The sequence below is a fragment of the Amaranthus tricolor genome, chromosome 17 (assembly GCF_026212465.1).
Source record: "Amaranthus tricolor cultivar Red isolate AtriRed21 chromosome 17, ASM2621246v1, whole genome shotgun sequence".
NCBI classification, from domain to species: domain Eukaryota; kingdom Viridiplantae; phylum Streptophyta; class Magnoliopsida; order Caryophyllales; family Amaranthaceae; genus Amaranthus; species Amaranthus tricolor.
Window position 1 is genome coordinate 6,426,152 of NC_080063.1, and position 19,170 is coordinate 6,445,321.

A 19,170-nucleotide genomic window follows, 5' to 3' on the forward strand; every position below is an offset into this window, starting at 1 on the left:
GAGATCTTAATCTTAAGAAGAAAAAGTCTTAGGCTATTTTTAGATAACCTAAAAATAGTTTAGCCAATTAACTTACTAATTAATTTAAGCAACTAATTTAAGATTTAACCGTTTACATAAACTAAAAACAGAATAATAAAATAATTGCAATTTTCCAGTCGATGTTTTTCTCCAGACCTGCTACGTAGGAACAGCGTATTGTCTCCAGCTTCAACTTCTGTTAGATTGTTCATTTTGGGAACAGTAGACTGTACATCTACTTTCAACATTATAACACTTATCTAACTTCTTGGATCTTTAAGACATGTACAACCTCCACGAATCAAGTCCTAGGCTTCATCAACGATTTCAACAAAATCGGATATATACCTACAAAACAATCTCTATAATATGTTTGTTTACTTTAAAAGTGAAGTCATCATCAAAACCTTAAGAGCCAACATTACCAAATAAGGCTATTTTCTTATTTGCAAGATAAAATAAATAATCCATTTACATCATAAAATTCGATTATATCATAAAAAGGAACACCCAAACATAAGTCCAAATAAACTAAACAAACATTTATGTTTGGCTAGTATGCCTAAGTCTCCAATTATTAAACATATTTTGTGTTAAGTTATTCCGATAAGTAGTCCAAGCATCCGTAGTAGCTATTTGAGTAATCAACTCAATTTCATCATCTAGGCCCTCATCATCACTTTCACCTTCTTCACTATCGGAATCCCAATACATTGTGTAATCTGTTGGCATATGTTTTCGACTAAGATTGTGTAATAGTACACATGCTTGAACTATACGCCCATGAGTACGTATTGGAAAGAAGGATGGGGTCCTAAGAATACCCCACCTTCCTTTTAATAGTCCAAAACATCTCTCAATAACATTCCTTGCCTTAGAATGTTTCATGTTGAAGTACTCTTCCGCACTAATTGGTTGTCGGTCCCCTCACTCTTTAAGGTGATATCGATGACCTCTATATGGTGCTAAAAACCCTTCACAATTCGTGTATCCTGCATCTTCCAAATAGTAGGAACCTTGACAAATGGAAAAAAAAAGGTCATGACATTGCTTATTGGACTCCACAATATAAAATCTAAATTCTAAGTATGATTACCTTGTGGCACTTTTAAACCATTAGGCCTAGTAATAGCATCTCGAAGGACACGACCATCATGAGCGGATCCTTCCTAACCAGGTTGAACATATATGAACTCCAAATTAGGGTTACATACACCTAACACATTCATAGCAATAGAACCTTTCCTTGTCCGATATCTTGCTCTATCCTCACTTGGCACATGAACACTAATATGAGTGCCATCTAAAGCTCCTAAACAATTCTAAAAAAAAAAAGTTAAGAGGGATAAGTTTTACAATAAACAAAGTGGATAGATTTTTAAGTAATATAGATGAAATTATGTTATTACCTTAAAACATTTCCATCTATCCACTTCACAATCTTCTGTTATAGGTGTCGGCTTTTTTAGCAAGTGAGTATGTAGTTTTAACACGGCAAGAAGACATCGGTGGATGTTTCTACTAACACTTTCTCCACTTCGAAAGAAATGACTTCTAATTGTCCTATTTTTCAAATGATGTGCCAAAGTGTACAAGAACATAGATACAATTTCCTCCAAAGACATATTTCGAGTGCCATTTAAACCACCGACATCTCTGACCATCTCACAAAGGACATAAAAGGTTTTTCTATTCACACGAAGTTCACTTTTGCAGACTATATCACTATCCTTGATTAGTGCATCCAAGTGCTTTTGTCTAAGGTGTTTCTTCTCACTTTTGCTATAACGTGGTCGTTCAATTTCATAAACAATTACACCCATCATACACATCACCAAGTTAATGAGTGTGACGACATTGTTAACAACCATGAGAAGTAGTAGTAAGTCAATTTGTCTCTTCTTCCTTCTTCTTACTATGGCTAATTGAGATGGAATCATTTCTGTGAATGTATATATGCATCATCATATTAATCTAGCAATCATTACTATGGCTAATTGACATTGTTAACAAACTGAGCATTTGAATTGGAGGCAGCCTAGATTGGTATGCAAGCACATTTTTTAAAAGTAGAGGCTACTACATCCAACACTTTCTCCAGTACAATCAAAAGATAAAAAAGCAATCAAAATAAAAAATCAGCAAACATCCAGTACAAAAAATAGGTCCTTTAATCGAATGAAATAGCAATCAAAACATCAAAACAAAGCAATCTCCAGTACAATGAGTTTGATCGAATTGATTAACAAAGATTGTTTAACGATTAACAAAGCAATGTATAGCAAATTAACAATTGAAATTAAAATTTCTAGGGAAAGAAAGAAAAAAAAAGGTATATACTTTGGTGGTTATGGGCGGTGCGTTTGCCGGTCTGCGGCAGTACTGTTGGTTGCTACCGTCTGGACGCTGGAGGAGAGGATGGATTGGAGGAGACTGGGCTGCTGGCGGAGAGGCTGAAATGGAGGTTAAATAGAGGAAGAACAGAGTACGGGGAAAACGAAGAATAGAGGGAGCAGGAGATCACCGGTGAGGGAAGGTTGAAGAAGAATGAAGGAGGCGGAAGAAGATTGAAGAACAGGGAAAGAAAATTTCAGATTGAAGGACGAGAGGGATTTTTAAGAAGGAAGAGTGAATTAGGGTTTGAATATGGGGGGAATGGAGTTTGAAAGTTAGGGGGTAGGAGGGTATGGAATTCTAAGGAATGGAATGGTATGAGAATCCTTTGGGTATGACATCCCAATGTAAAAATGCATAACCAAACATATAACCAAACATTAGAATGAGTTCTGATACCATTCCATATCAATAAAATGAACCAACCAAACATGCCCTTATTATTGTTTACCAAACATTCTATTTATTTTATTTATTTTATTATTCTATATATTTAAATGTACTTAATTGTAATCTCAAAGCTAATAATTAACGCTCTTCATATTTGCGTAGTTAAAAATATTTTGAACATTATCAACATAATTACATGGTGTAGAAAGATGGTTAATTGTTATTGAAATCGGTGAAAAGTAAAGTTACATTTAATGAAATTGGAAAAAACTTTATCATCATCATCAAAGTAATTACATCTTTATCAAATTCATGAGCTTTAAAGCTTTGGCTTTTTGACTTAAGTACCTACTTTCTTTTCTGCCGTTTAATAATTAACTTAATATAATAACTAATTTACCTCACTTTATCCAGCCCATGTATGATTACCTAAGTAAAATCCAATTCGTTGCTTTTTCTGTCTTACTAATACTTCTTCGTTCTTAACTACTCCATCTGTTTTCATATGTTGTTTTCAAATAAACTTTACGAATTTTAGTGTCAGATTTTAACTAGATCGACCTATAAAAAAAAATATATTCATGTGAGAGCTTAATAAATTCGTCTCAAAATACATTTTCTAGATATCAATTTTTTTCAATTTTTTAAAAACTCACTATTAAAATTATTTAATTTTTAAATTTGCACTGGAATCTGCAAAAAAAAATAAATGTGAATAACCAATGAAAACAGAGGAAGTATATTACAGTTACTTTACTATTCATCTTTTAAACACACACACATACATATATATATATATATATATATTAATATTAACTTTTTATAATTTTTGTCATAATGCTATCAATAATTGATCAAAATAATTAATTGAATTATATTAAATTTTATTAATATTAAATTTTTATACTTTATATTTTTAATCAAACACAATTAGAGATAATTACAATTAAATTAGTACATTAAATAAAGCTTAAAAAGGAAAATAAGACAATAACGACCCGTTTGTTATGCGGTATTAAATGGTGATAATATAAATACAAACAAATGCAATTTTAGTTGAAAAATCTCTTGCTACCTTGATGGTCATGCTTGTTTAACTTCAGTTACCTTATTTTATTCATAATTTTCATTTTAATGCATTATCATTTGGGATAGGTGGTACTGGGCAGTAATGAAAATTTGTAAACAAAAAAACTTTTGTGATCAAAGTTTCATTACCGTGAAAATAACATGAAATTTTAAATAAAATTTTACACTCTAATTTTTCTCATTACCACTATCTAATACGACTAACCAAACATAGCGTAATAGTCAATAGAATAGAGTATGTGGCAAACCCATCATTTAAGCAACAAATTGAGTTGAAGCCGTGCAATGGTAGATTGGTAGTAGATACCTAATCTCAAGATTATCAGAGTTTTTAGCTTTGTCTCTCTCTCTCTCTCTCTCCCTCCTTTCCCACGATAAAACACAGATTATTACAGCTCATGTGGGATAATCAGAAAGTGTTGCAACTGCTTTAAGCAAGAAAAAGGAGGTCTAGATTCTAGAACTAAGTTTTTTTTTTATCTCTATTTGATGAAATTTGAATATTTAAATATTTTATTTATTTATTTTTTTATGCAGATTTCAATATAATTTTATAAATTAATTAATTTTAATTGTGAATTTTTAAAATTCTAAAATAATATTTAAAAAATATATATTAAGATAAATTTATCAAGATCTTATATGAATATAGCTCATATTTACTTGTGTCTCATAAATAGAAATAATTATGAATCCAACTAGCTATAGAATTTACCATAAATTCGATCATAATTTAAGAAAGGGGTTTAATTTTTAGGACGTATAAATTTAGTTTTGTTTTAAATCTAAGACCTAACCTATTCCCCAATTCAAAAGCAATTTTATATTTATTATAAACCATTTTTACTTGCTTAAAAGACTTATGTACAATTTTATAGTTTTAATCTTAATTAAACTTTCATATGTAAAAACGATAAAAAATGGACACTATATTCATCTATGACCATAGATCCATCAGTCTTGTTCCGAGTTTAAAATTTTCAGAATCTATGAATTGGGTCAAGGAAATAATTTATAAAAAATTATTGATTCTGATTGGACTCAACTTATGAACTTTTCAAACTTTAATTTTTATCTATCAATTTGTATTTTCTTAATTTGATCGTGTTAAACAATAAGACATATATAATGAAATGGATGAAGGGGTTAATATTTTAAAAATCTATTTAATATTAAATATAAATGATTTTTGTAAATAATGAGGTTTATCAGTCACAAAGTGAAAAGATCTTTCATGAAAAGTATTTAAAAAAAAGAAAATTAAAAAGAGATAAAAAAAGACAAAGGAGGTGGAAAAGAATGAAGTAAAGACGAAAAATAGCAGTAGATTCCTATACAAATGATAAAAGATGGAGAATGGGAGGTAATCATATATGATAGCATAGGAGCTTCTTATATTTGGCCTCTTACGCAAAGTTGAAAGACAAAGATATATCATTAGGGCTTCTTTTTGGGATTAATATTTATATACGAAGCCAAACATCTTTTATCTTTTGATCTTAATATTTGTCCTTGTACTATTGTACTTGTACCTTGAATGGATCATCAATTTACTTAATCAGTGATAACTAATAGCTAATTTCAGTGACTGATTTTACTTATTAATTTTATTAGTTGGTTTGATCAGTTGATTTCGAAAAACGTTGTTATGAGCAATTTGTTCAAAAACAGCTTATTCATGTCATTAAGCTATTTCAACCAATAAGTTTACCAAACATTAGCATTGATTGGTTTGACCACTCAACCCTCTATCTGTACTAAAATAAGCTAAAATCGCTCAATAAACTATTTTGCCAAACACCCTTTTATAAGTTATTGTTGAGTTTTGTTACTAGATTTGTACTATTTCATATATCAATAAATATTTGATTTTGCCGAACAAATTAAATGATCTAGGCAAAACATTAATTAAACATTTTCTCCGTTATTTGATATGATCTAGGCAAAACATTAATTAAACATTTTCTCCATTATTTGATATTGTTACAGATTATGCAAAAAATTTAATTTAATTTGTGTAATGTAGCAAATTCAAAGGACATAAGAAAATATATTTATTGTTATTATAACTCATAGTCTAGGAATAATTGTCGCTATTTTTTGTCGGTAAATTACAAGTTAATTGCTACAAAAAACAGAAAAATAAAAAATAAAATATCAATAATTAAAAGTTAAAAAAATAAAGTAATCTTACTGATTTCATTTTTTATTTTTCAATTTTTTTTAATTTAATTTTTTATTAAAATTTTTATTTAAAATTTAAAATTTTATTTATAATGCAAAATGACTTGTTGTATAGTAAGAAGTTATCTTGATGCATTCTTAGCAAACATCCCATATAGTTGGGATTATTCACATTTATTCAAAAGTTAGAATTATTGTAAGAAAATAACTAAAAATTTGTACTTCATATTATTTTAGATAATTTTTGCTTTTGTTTTATGAGATTTATATTTTTCTCACACCCTCTTTTAAAATGTAATACTTTTTTTATTATATATTTTGGACTTATTGGTCGCGCTCTCCTTTATGACTATGAGTTGTCGCAGTTTTTTCCTCCCCAAATCCTACTCATAATTTATGATCGTAATACACTGGGTAAAATGATGATGTTGACGACGACGTTTTTATTACATTTAAAAAAATTATTTTTATTTTCACCTTATTTTATATTAAGAATATTTTAAAAAATTACTAGTAAAATGACGCAAAATTGAAAACCCTTGATGTTTCCCATCAACCAAGTGATTGACACTTGACAGTCAAGAAAAATGTATTTATGAGAGACTCCCATTTGCGCTTGCAGAAACACAATCCATGCTTGGTTGAATGTCAACATTTATTAATGAGGGTCGGATGCCAATTGCCAATTGCCAATTTTAAAAGTACTCAACTCATTTTACGCCAACACTTTCTTACATCACAACACTCGTGTCTCCTTCGCCGCGCTCACGCCTTTTTCTTTACCAATTTATTACTCTTGGTACGTTCAGTGATGTATTACATGAGAAAATATCATGTATTATATGGAAAAATATTATTTTTGATAACAAAAATAAATAGGAAGAAAAAATATTATATTTAGAATTTTATTTACGCTTAATGTTTTACTCTTTACTGCGGAAGAGTAGAATAGTTTTTCTATATAACATAACGATTACAATCCTGTCAATTCACTATTTCTATTTATTTTACTTTTTTTATCCTTTTGAATTTGCTCTAAAACTATCAAAATAAGTACTGTTTATAAAAAAAACATAAATGCATTCAACTTGATAGGATAGAAAGGTGATGGCACATTTTTAAAATTTTTATTAAAGTTAAATTGATATTGTAAACTTATAATGGAGTTAAATAGCTAATTTGAAAAATTTATTGAAAATTTTCAGATATCTTTAAAAAACTTTAAAATTTATAAATTTATAAATTTAAAGTGGGATTATTGAGTAGGCCATAAGACAATTATACGGCTCCACCACTTCGGAAAGGGTAGAAATATAATTATTCCCTAATATTTGCTTTCTAATATTTTTTCTATTTTATCATCATTATCTTACCCTATGTATCCTGCTCATAGAAAAACTATAGATATAATTTGAAGAGGAAAGCACGACGACAACTCATACCCAGTATATCACCCTTATAGAAAAATATTTCTTCTACAAAAACACTTCAAATATATGTTGAAAATTCACGTGTAGATACAAATAATTTCACTACAATCTATAATCTTAGTTCAATAAATATAGTATAAATATATATGTGTGTTTACTAAAGATATGAAAATCGAAAAACTAAAAAAAAAGTTTGCAATGTTCATTATTTATTTATATCACGATCATTATTTGTTTATTTGAAAAGAGAAAATGGAAAGTATAACTTTGAAAATTCTATGTATATACAGGGTTTGTTTTTTGTTTATGGTTTTTTGCTTAATGTTTTTGATTGGTTTTTAACTTTTAATTTGTTGGTTGGTCAAATAATAAAAAAAGTACATGATAAATGGCGTTTAAGTCAGCTGAAAAACTGACTTTTAAGAAAAAAAAAATTACTATAGCTAGCTTTTGTTGACTTTTTGCTTCTTGACCTACTTTTTTCTAATAAACAATTAACAACCAATGCATAAATTTTCCAAATATCTTTATTAACAACTGACTTTTTCAACTAACTTAAAAATCAACAAAAACAATTAATATTTTCAGCTAACAAATCAGTTAAAAAGTAAATAACTAATATCCAATTGACAAATGCGTAACCTTAATCTCTAAATTGGAAAAACGTTCCACTGATTGAGTGGGACACATATAGTTTCATTTAGGGAACAAATCATAATAACAGCTGCGATTTTATAGTGTAAACAAAACAGTTAAAACTTTAAAAGTTGAGATAATCACAGTGTTAGTAATAATAGTATTGTAAAATTCAAAATATCATTTCATTTCAAAGTTTTTTTATTAGTTGTTTCATTTTAAATTACTTGCAATATTAAAAAATGACATTATTTATTCGTTATTTTTTATTTGTGATTATTTTGTAATATTTTCATTCTAAAATAGTTATAATGTTTGTTTTTTCACGCAGTTCAATGTACTAATTGCATCCTTAATATCTATAGTTGGTATTAAAGATATTTTTCACGTAGTCCAAGACGAATCTAACGAAATCTCACATGAATATATTTTATCATCTATATATGCCATAAAATCTTAATCAAATTTCTCTTTTCAAAATAGAATATTCTAAACGGGAAGAACATTAGAAAACGAAGGGAGTATTATTTATGGTTAATCAAAAGTTGATATTATTGTAGGAAAAATGTTGTGTTATTCTTGGTAATTTTTTCAAAAAATTATAAAAATTTAATATTAGTAATCTATGCATCGAGACGAATCAAATAAGAACCAACTTGACTATATTTTAACTTATAAAATAAAAAATATTTATTCTAACTCAACAAAATCAAATTTTTCAAAATTTCAAATCCTAAATTATAGTTTAGTTAATTCAAATAAGAATGTATGGAACCTCACGCGGCCCCTTTGTCTTGTTTGCCAGCTTTTCCAGTTGAAGAACAAACCAAATACTCTCTTCTCTTCCCTTTCCTTTAAACTCTCATAATCCCTCCAAACACAATTATTATCCCATTTCCCTTCTCTCTCCATCTTCCTACACTCAAACAAACAAGTACCCATATCTCAATCCCCACAATTCCCACTAAATACTAATCACATTCTCTCCAATTCTCTCTCTATAACAGACCAACAAACAAAATCAACAATGGAAACATCTTCACCATTATCCCATTTACAATCTCAAATACCCATTTCTTCTCCTTCCCCAAACCCCCATAAACTCCCCACCAAAAGAAGCTTATTCACTTCATTAATGGAATCCACTACCCTTCGTTCTCCTTCCTTTAAAGAAGACACTTATCTTCTCTCTAATCTCAAACCCTCTGAAAAATCTTCCTTATCCGAACTCAAATCCAAGCTCTCTTCCTCTCATTCCACCCAAAACCCATCTATTTGGGGCATCCCTCTTCTCTCCGACGACGAAAAATCCGATGTTATCCTCCTTAAATTCCTCAGAGCTCGAGATTTCAAGGTTTCTGAAGCTTACACCATGCTTGAAAAGTCGCTTTCATGGCGGAAAGAGTTTGAAGCAGATGGGATTTTGGAGGAAGAACTTGGGTTTAAAGAATTAGAAGGATTAGTAGCGTATATGCATGGGTTTGATAGAGAAGGGCACCCTGTTTGTTATAATGCTTATGGGGTTTTTAAGGATAAGGAAATGTATGATAAGATATTTGGAGATGATGAAAAACTTAAAAAGTTTTTGAGATGGAGAGTTCAAGTTCTTGAAAGAGGGATTCAATTACTGCATTTTAAACCGGGTGGTGTTAATTCTATTATTCAAGTTACTGATCTTAAAGATATGCCTAAAAGAGAACTTAGAGTTGCTTCTAATCAGATTCTCTCCCTTTTTCAAGATAATTATCCTGAAATGGTTGCTCGCAAGGTTATTTTCCATTTTATTTTATTTATCATAAGTTTAATATATGTGCTGTTATTTTTTAAGTCTCAAATCATTTTTATTGGGTTGATCCGTATATATTTAATGCATAAAGTTTTTAAATGTTTAATTATAAAGATTAACAAATTGTATGGACCTATTTAATAACGAGACAGTCTCATATAAGATGAATCATATAAGATGAATAGAAAAAATTTAGGAAATTAGTTAAGCATTATGTGAGAATTAAAATATGTCATTAATGTTTTAAAATTCGATTTTAGTTCCTTAGGTATGATTATTATTTTTTTTAATGAAATAATAATAATTATTACTAACAAATGATTATTGATTTTGGTGGGTTTGTTTAGATCTTTATCAATGTGCCATGGTATTTCAGCTTGGTATACTCAATATTCAGTCCATTTTTGACTCAAAGAACCAAGAGCAAATTTGTAATTGCCAAAGAAAGTAATGTTGCTGAAACTCTCTACAAGTAAGTACTTCTAGAAGTATTTTAATTTTTTCCCTTAATTCTAATTGCTGTATTAGATATAACAGTACTATTAATCTTTCAAACTTATTTTATAAAAATATGGCTAATGTATAAATAGAAATATAGTAAAATAAAATTTTATTTAAATTATATATTTTTCATAATATTTAAATAATTTTGAAAGTGGGGAAAAGGTATTGGTGCTTGATAGTATTTGTGGTGAAAGGACATTAGGTTTAAGTTTTGTCTACTTTTGTGTTTAAGGCATGCTTTAAAAAAAAAAAAAAAAAAAACTTGTTTTTCTTTTGTTTGTCTGATTGTCTGTTTCTTAAATTAATTATAGTATAATTTCAAAAGGGAAATCTCATTTCCTGAATCTCTGATACTTTTTTCCTTGTGTTTGCTTTATTTGAATTGTCCTTATCTCACCTCCTTTCCCTCCCTTCTAACTATGATTTTTTTGAATATGCTATTTACCTTTTCTTTTTCTCTTTGTCATTTCGTACCATTGCACTATTTGCACTAACGTAGGTGGCTCCCATTTAAATGGATTTTGAGAGTTTAGATGTATGTTATTTTATAAAAGGTCTTGTCCTGTTAACCTTTGGTAGCACATTTCATTTAGTATCTTTATAAAGTAAGAAATAGTTTCTAAGAAATATTAAGACTTGAAAATTGCTTAGTTTTTCTTTTTAATTATAGTTTTAGTATGCTATTAAATTCACTATTTAATTTTAAATATGGATAAAGACAAATAAAAAACTCGAGCAAATTTATAAAAAAGATTGAGTAATCATTATTTTTTACTATTCAAGCGTAGTTATCTATTAAAATAAAATACTGCCTCCGTTCTTTTTTGATCTTCCACATTACTATAACGGGTAGTTTCAAAAGTTCTTCCACTTTAGAATACTTTTTATTTTTAAAAAGTTTTTATCCCATTCTTACCCCTTAAAACCCCTTCTTTTCTTTGAATGTACCCCTTTTCTTTTATTTATAATTATTTTCTCTCTCATACATTCAATACAATCATTATTTCACACTACTATTTAATTAAAATAATACCCACTACAACTTTATACTTCTAATACAATCATTACTTCACACTACTATTTAATTAAAATAATACCCACTACAACCCAAAAATTCTATCTTCCTTAATATGTGTGAAAAACCCAAGGTGAAAGATCAAAAAAGAACGGAGGGAGTAGAAAATAGCACCCTTTGCAATTTTTATTTTCAATTGTTATTCAAATTTTGCTTAGGTAGTCTATTTTATTTTATCTACATATTTCTCATTTTCGATCACTTTTTAAATATTTGTTACAATATCTTAGGAGCCGAGTGAGTATAATTATCGATGATATAATTTTTTAAAAAAAGAAAAATAGTAGTTCAATGTGATATTATTATAGGTTCTAAATACTAATTAGTTAATTATGTGAAATGTATCTGTATGAAAGGTTCATAAGTCCAGAGGATGTACCGGTTCAATATGGGGGACTAAGCCGACCCGGAGATCTCCAAAACGGGCCAGCTAAACCGGCATCAGAGTTCACTGTGAAAGGAGGTGAAAAGGTTAATATTCAGATTGAGGGTATTGAGGTTAGTTTTTACGCCTATCTTTTTCTCCATTAATGTTTCATTTCCATATGTTGTTTTCAATTGCTTTCCAATTATAGCAATTTTACATGATTGTAGATTTTCCAATTCTATATAATTAAATGCAGCTGAGATTAATAGATTACTCCTATTTACATGCCAATTTAGCTTATTGCACAAGGTACGAAACCTATTTTGTTGTGCCTAAATTTATAAGGAAACTTCTGATTCTGGGCTTGAATTTATTGTGTTCAAAGAGTCATAAATAGTGAACCAGCGGTTGCTGTTCAATTACTTCATATTTGATTTATGTAGATTAAACATGACATATAAATTTAGTCGCATAACAACTACTTCATTAAATGTTTCTGAGCATGTTCGATTCTACAGGGCCTCAAAAAATTAAGGGTCTTAATATTAAATTACTTGCTATATATTAGGTGAAAATTATCATAGCTTTTAGTTATACACAGGGCCTTCATAGAATTTGTCGAGTTTTGCTCCGACCTTGTATTCTGCAAAACTTCTTTATGTAACCCATGATTTTAAAATATAGAGTAACAAGTACTATCCTAGGTTTATAAAGGTCTAGAAATTTTGAATTATCTTGATAAAATGAATGTTTTTCAAGTTATGAATTCATGTAACATCTCCACAATTTTTCTATGGTATGAGGGGTGGTTTTGAAAGATTGGGATCAAGGTTGAGATTTTTGAAAAATGTCATAGGAAAATGCATGGTTTTTTTTATTTTTATTCCCCCTTTATTGTGAAAAAAATTTGAGACACTGACGTTAAGAAATCTTAAAAATAAATGAATAATTTTAAAAGTCCAATCCAATTGTTCGATATTTATTTTTTCATTGTATGAGTATGGTGAGATGGTCTTATACAAGATGATCTGATTATTTTTACGGTGACTATGAAATAACAATGTTGTGTTGCGATTGACAATATAGGCGGGTGCAACCATTGTATGGGACTTGGTGGTGGGAGGTTGGGACTTGGAATACAGTGCAGAGTTCATCCCAAACGCCAAAGATAGTTACGTCCTTGCAGTGGAGAAGCCAAAAAAGCTCGGCCCCTCAGACGAAGCTGTCCACAACTCGTTCTTGGCAAGAGAACCCGGCAAACTCGTATTGTCTGTGGACAACACCGCATCCCGGAAGAGGAAGGTGGCTGCCTATCGTTATGTTGTTCGCAAATCTACTACACCAGTATGATCTGATCTAATCTGATTTGATGTGGTCTATCGTGTGAAGTAACTACTAAAGTATCGTAGAATATTTAGGTTTTGATTTAGTTTTTTTTGCTTGTTTGAGGTTTATTATATAGTATTAATATTAATATTATTAACTAATACTATTTGTCTGCTCATAAAATTTAACTAAATATGGTTTTGTATGGCTATGATTCTGACGATGAATCTATAAAATGCAAGTAATAGTTAGCTATGAATAGTGGGCATTTATACATCATTATTCATGTAATGTATTTGTTCAGCATAAATGCGTGAACTATATGCTCATCATGTCTTGAAAGCCAATTTACCATTCTTGTAAGCGGTGTTTGACAAATGAAAATTGTTAGATTTTTAGTTGAGATTTGAGATAGATCTTGGCTTTAAAAATAGGGTATTACTATAGATCGTGACTTTTTTTGTTGTGTTGTTATCCTTCACATAATAAACTTTAACCTTTGCCCCTTATTACTGGGGTCTAGGGTTTAAGGGGCCGTTTGGTTCGCACAAGGGAATCGGAATGGAATGAAGAAAGGTAATGAAGGAGAAAGGAATGGATTCCCCTAATTTAGCCTAGTCGTTTGGCTGTGTTCAGGAAACGAAATGAATTGCTCATTGATTCCCTTTGTGACTGTTTGGTTTCATGTTAATGAATCAAATTATGAGTTTTTAAATTCTTTTATATTTTTTCCAAAAATAACTAGTTATTATATGATAAACTTAAAAAACTTATTTTTTAAAAAAATATCATTAACCTGTATCATCTTTTTCTGTAATATGAAGAAAAAAAAACATAATTCTAAATAATATCTTTCTAGCTCCATTGATTACAAATCCAAATAATCACTTGTTTCTAGATCAAAATTCATACCAAAAGTGTTCTAGTAAGACTCAAGTCTTTGTCAATAGTCCTTTCTAGATAAAATTCATGCCAAAAGTAGTAGTTTGTGAACAACATCTAATTCAAAATCATACTTTTAATATCAAAATTTTGCCTTTTCTTGATTAAATTTTAAGCAATGGAAGATGGATGAAGTAATTTGTAGGAAGAAAAAAAAAGTGTGAGTACTAATGTGAATGAATCAAGGGTAATTAGTTTAATTTATAGTAGATAAGTGAGGTTAGTTATAAGATTTAAAGGGAGAAGTGGGAAGTTATTTGTTAATGGGGAGTTATTTTTTTTTTTTTAGAATTATTATTACTATATTTATTATTATTATTATTATTATTATTATTATTATTTTAGGGTTTGAGAGGAGAGAGAGAAAGTGATGGGTAATGAAGTAGGGAATGAGAATGGAAAAGTCTTAGGGAGGGTGGGGAATGAGTGTGGCCCAAAATTGGGTAAACCCAAAAATAAAAAAGGGGAAAGGGGAATGATAGAAAGTGGCAAACAAACAACAACAACGAGAATTGGGTCTGTCCATTCCCTTTCCCTTTGATTATTACACCCAGCCAAATAGCCCCTAAAAGATTTTGGTTAAAGCCGCAAATCAAACCGTACCAAACCGTAATTTTAATATTTGATCTGGACTACGATACGTTTAAACGGTTTGGTTTACTTTTTAAAAATAAAATTGCGGTTTACAGTTTAGTTTTGATTTTTTATTTTTTAGGCACGTACTGTGACCAAAAATTATAATTTTTTTTAAAAATGTTGTTATCTAGATATTTCAAAATTTGGTTATTTTTATATAGTAATATACTTGAATAATATTCATGCAATCAACTAATTATAAATTATTATATTTGGTGATTGTAGGTACAAAATATTTGTATATACTCATTTATTAATTTAGAAAAAATATTAAAAAAACCTAGACCAAACCAGTCCGTTGTAAAATGGTGGGTCTGGTCCCATCTGGTGATTTAAATGGTTCGGTTCAGTGTGAAAAGTTTTCGGACTGAAACTTTGTTTGGTCCAATTTTAGTGTCAGATCAAATCGGACCGTGTGCACGCCTACTGTCTAACTTTCACTCTATAACATCTCTCTAAAAACACTCATTGAACTAAAATTAAGAATTGAAATACAATGGCAAATGAAATGATCATCAAAATGATTCGCTAAGCATCCATATTGATCTTTATTTTGTAAAAAAAATTATGAAACGAGGTAGTCGTGGGCTACCCCATTTTTCCTTTTCTTTTTGAATTTTGAATTAATTAACGAAGAATTGTATAGTTTTAAATCTACAAATTTTAAGTAATTATTGATTGTTTTTGAAAAGATAAAAGTGTTTTGAACTTTGAAGTGAGATCGAAGTGCTTTATATAAAATAAGTCTAAGGGTATTTTAGTCATTTCATTAAAAAAAAGTGACGACACAATAAAAAGGGCGATGACTTTTAAAGATTGGTTAGAACTTAAAAGTATTTTGATCCCTTGTTTGTAGGTGGACTTGTAGTGGGCTAAAGTCTCAACCTTAAATACCTGTCTTTAAGGATATTTTTACCGTGGGGAAGGAAGTTTGATCAAATTTAAAAGGTTATTCGGCAAAATAATTTATGAATTAGTTTGTTATGAATTACTAGACGGTTGCTTCATTAAGCGTGTTGAAATCAATAGATGATTTAGACAATTACTCTTCTGAATCAGCTGTGTACCGAACATTTTCATTTAAAATTAGATTTCAGTGCGTTCAAAATTATTTATTATCTGATTTGTTGTGTACAAAGTATGATTGGTAAAATAATTTAGGAGAAATGGTTAAATAAATATGAGTGAGAGTGGGTTTTATTAAAAGAGAACGATGATATGGGAAATGGTGAAGTTTGGGATAGATTACATTGATTGGGATGAGGTGTGAATGACTAGTCTTTTTAAATGGTGGATTGTTTATTTGTTAAATTAGAATTCCAAGAACTTCTGGGAAAGTAGGAGTAGGAGTAGAGTTAGTAGTTCACGAGCATTACTGAGATTGGGTAAAACCTATGCTTATGCTTCGGTAGCGTGTTCTCAGAGGTTATCATTTAATCAACCTTAGTCTCACAACTTTTTCAACTATGCTCATTTGGAGTCATTTCCCCTCAACCGCCTTTTCTTTTTAAGATTTATTCTTCATCTCGTTCTTAAATACTCCCTATATTATCGTTACTCAGACTATTCATCATTCAAGCTTATTTTATATATTTAAAAAGAGAATAAGTTTTTGAACAGAGGATGGAAGTAACAGAATTGCGTATGCTGAAGTGGATGTGTGGTAATACTATGATGGATAAGATAAGAATCCATGAGTTCAGGGAGAAGTTAAGAGTTGCACCTCTCTCCGCAAAGATGCAGGAGAACATGTTGAGATGATTTAGCCATGGGCAGAGAAAGACGCATGCCATCCCAGTAAGAAGGATCGAATGCATCATAGTAAAGGGCAAGAGAAGTCGAGGAACACCTAGGAGAACGTGGGAGGAACAGATTAAAAGTGACATTCATGAACGTCAGGTCTCTAAGGACCTGACCAGGAATAGCAGTTGGCAACGCCTTATCCACATCTTAGATTACTAAACCCGTCCCTTTTACGGTTTTACCCATCGTTTGTTATTGTTCCTTGCCTTTAACTATCGCTCTTTACCTCATTCTTTACTTTTATCTTAATTTTTACTTATATTTGTACGTATTCTATTTATTCTATTTGTAAGTTGCAGGTTTCTCTATCTTTGAAGAACTTTCTTGAGCTGAGAGACTCTTTGACAACACTCTCCTCTATAAGTATGAGTTGCCGTTTTTCTTCCCTCCCCAGACCCTGACCATAGTATGATGATAATGAGGCAAATGGAATCTTATTTGAATCGTCTAATCGTATACTTTCATAGGAAAACACCCGTTTAAGTTGGTATTATTTATGATTAATCAATAATTGGTATTATTGTAAGAAAATTAACAAAAGGTTATTATTCACGGTAATTTTTCCTATTAATTTTTTATAATTTTTATATATGTATAGTTCAATATATAAATGATCAAAATATCACATTGGATTGTGTAAATAGTTAAATGAAGCAAGTATAGAGGAATTGAAGAAATACTTGAAGTACTTGTTAAATTTTTTTTATTTAATTATTTTTTAAATCACTCAATAGCATAATTACTTTTGACAAAAAATATCAAAGTATATATATATATATATATATATATATATATATATATATATATATATATATATATATATATATATATATATATATATATATATATATATATATATATATTATTCTTTATTTTTTAACCTATACTTTATCTATTTTTTTTTAAGTTTGCATTACAATACTCGAATATGTGAAATTTTTTCTAATCTTGTATTGTAAACTGAATAGAATTGCAAAAGTAGTTCATCAACTTTTACACCCATTAACTTATTACTTCCTCTGTTACCAGAGAGTTTATAACATCACATTATAATACGATTATTAAAAAATGTTAAGAGACTATTAAATTGTGTAAATATGATTAAAATTGAGAGAAAATGTATAAATATAAGATAAATAAAGTCATAAAGTGATGAGCACACCATCTAAAGTAGATACTGTAAAGTAAAGTACAAATAAAAATAAATATGTTAACAAACATAAAAATTGAGAGAATAAACTTAATCATTAAAAGTGATATTTACCACATAACATGTAACAATCGCGATTTTATCCTAACGGATGTATTATGTATGCTATATTTGAAGTACTTCATTTCGTACGTTCACAATCTTTGATTTTAAATTGAAGTTATACTCAGAATTTTGATTCGATTTTGAAATAAAAATTGTGTAATATAGTGCTTGGAAATAAGTATTTCAGTTTAAATTATGGATATTAATTATGAAATTATAAATGAAGAAGTTGAAAATGACAAGGTTTGAGTAGTCATTCTCAAATTTTCAACTTTAATTACTTTAAAAACAATGGTGGAATTTGATTCAAATTCAAATTTAAAAAATTTTGATTTGCCAAACAAAAAATTTAAGCCAATTTTAAATTTTCAAATAAAATCATTGTTCACAAACATGACATTAAGAGTATAGGATGTCATGCATTGATTTTAAGAAAAAATATTTCAAGATCCATTGTTAAATATTGTCCTATTGTACTTTTCCACTAATGTAGCACTCCTATTTAATACAATTAATTACGTAATTAAATATTCAAATTAAAAAGTAGCAAATATTAGTCATGTAGTACTTTGCTCTGATATATTTTTTAATTTTACGGATAACGATATTAACAATTTTTAAGGCTGTATATAAAAATTAATAACTTTTTTTTATCATCAATACTTTTAGTTTTTAAGAGAATCTAATCTATAAAATTATTAAATAATTAAATTCTTATGTTTTCAAAGCAAAATAATATTAAATTACATAAATAAAATATAAGATTATTTCTTATATACGGCCCTTAAAACTGTTTTTCTATTTTTATTATTGTTGATTTTGAAGTGTAAGATTTGTTGAGGCATTATTTTTTCAATTTTTATTTACACACGTTCACTCGCATTTGTATCTTAAACACTTATTTCTCTCCGCTCTTCATTGGTCACATCGTTTTACCTAATTTTTTTTTTTTTTTTTTAATTTCACAAAGATTTTAGTTACGGCAAACGGGATGGAGTGAGTAATGAAGATTCTCAAACATGAATTTTGTATGATAAAAAATAAATGTAGTGAGCAAATTGTTAAGAGACAAGAAAGTGAAGAAAATCGAACGAGGAGTTGCAGATGGATGAATATTCATTTGAGAAGTTTCATTTAAGAAGAGAGTGACGTTGAAGCAATAAATTTTCAGTATTTGGTCCATCACTATGGGAGAGTAAGAGTAGAGTATAAGTTTCATATTCATATCCAATTATCACCCACTAAATTTATCACTTTTGTGTTTTTATAAATTCGATTTTAAATTGAGTTAAATAGTTTAATTAAATTAATTAAAATATCCGTTTTTATATC

At 28.9% G+C, this 19,170-nt stretch overlaps 2 protein-coding genes across 2 annotated transcripts; one reads left to right on the forward strand and one right to left on the reverse strand.

Moving 5' to 3' along the window:
- Window positions 1–564: 564 nt before the first annotated feature.
- LOC130803683 (uncharacterized) lies at window positions 565–909 on the reverse strand. Its single transcript, XM_057667885.1, has one exon. It carries the CDS (start codon window positions 907–909, stop codon window positions 565–567), a length of 345 nt encoding a protein of 114 aa, XP_057523868.1.
- An 8,042-nt stretch (window positions 910–8,951) lies between these two features.
- Window positions 8,952–13,461, forward strand: LOC130803633 (patellin-6). Its single transcript, XM_057667831.1, has 4 exons — window positions 8,952–9,912; window positions 10,278–10,402; window positions 11,866–12,007; window positions 12,963–13,461. Exons 1-4 carry the CDS (start codon window positions 9,172–9,174, stop codon window positions 13,224–13,226), a joined length of 1,272 nt encoding a protein of 423 aa, XP_057523814.1. The 5' UTR covers window positions 8,952–9,171; the 3' UTR covers window positions 13,227–13,461.
- Window positions 13,462–19,170: the final 5,709 nt, after the last annotated feature.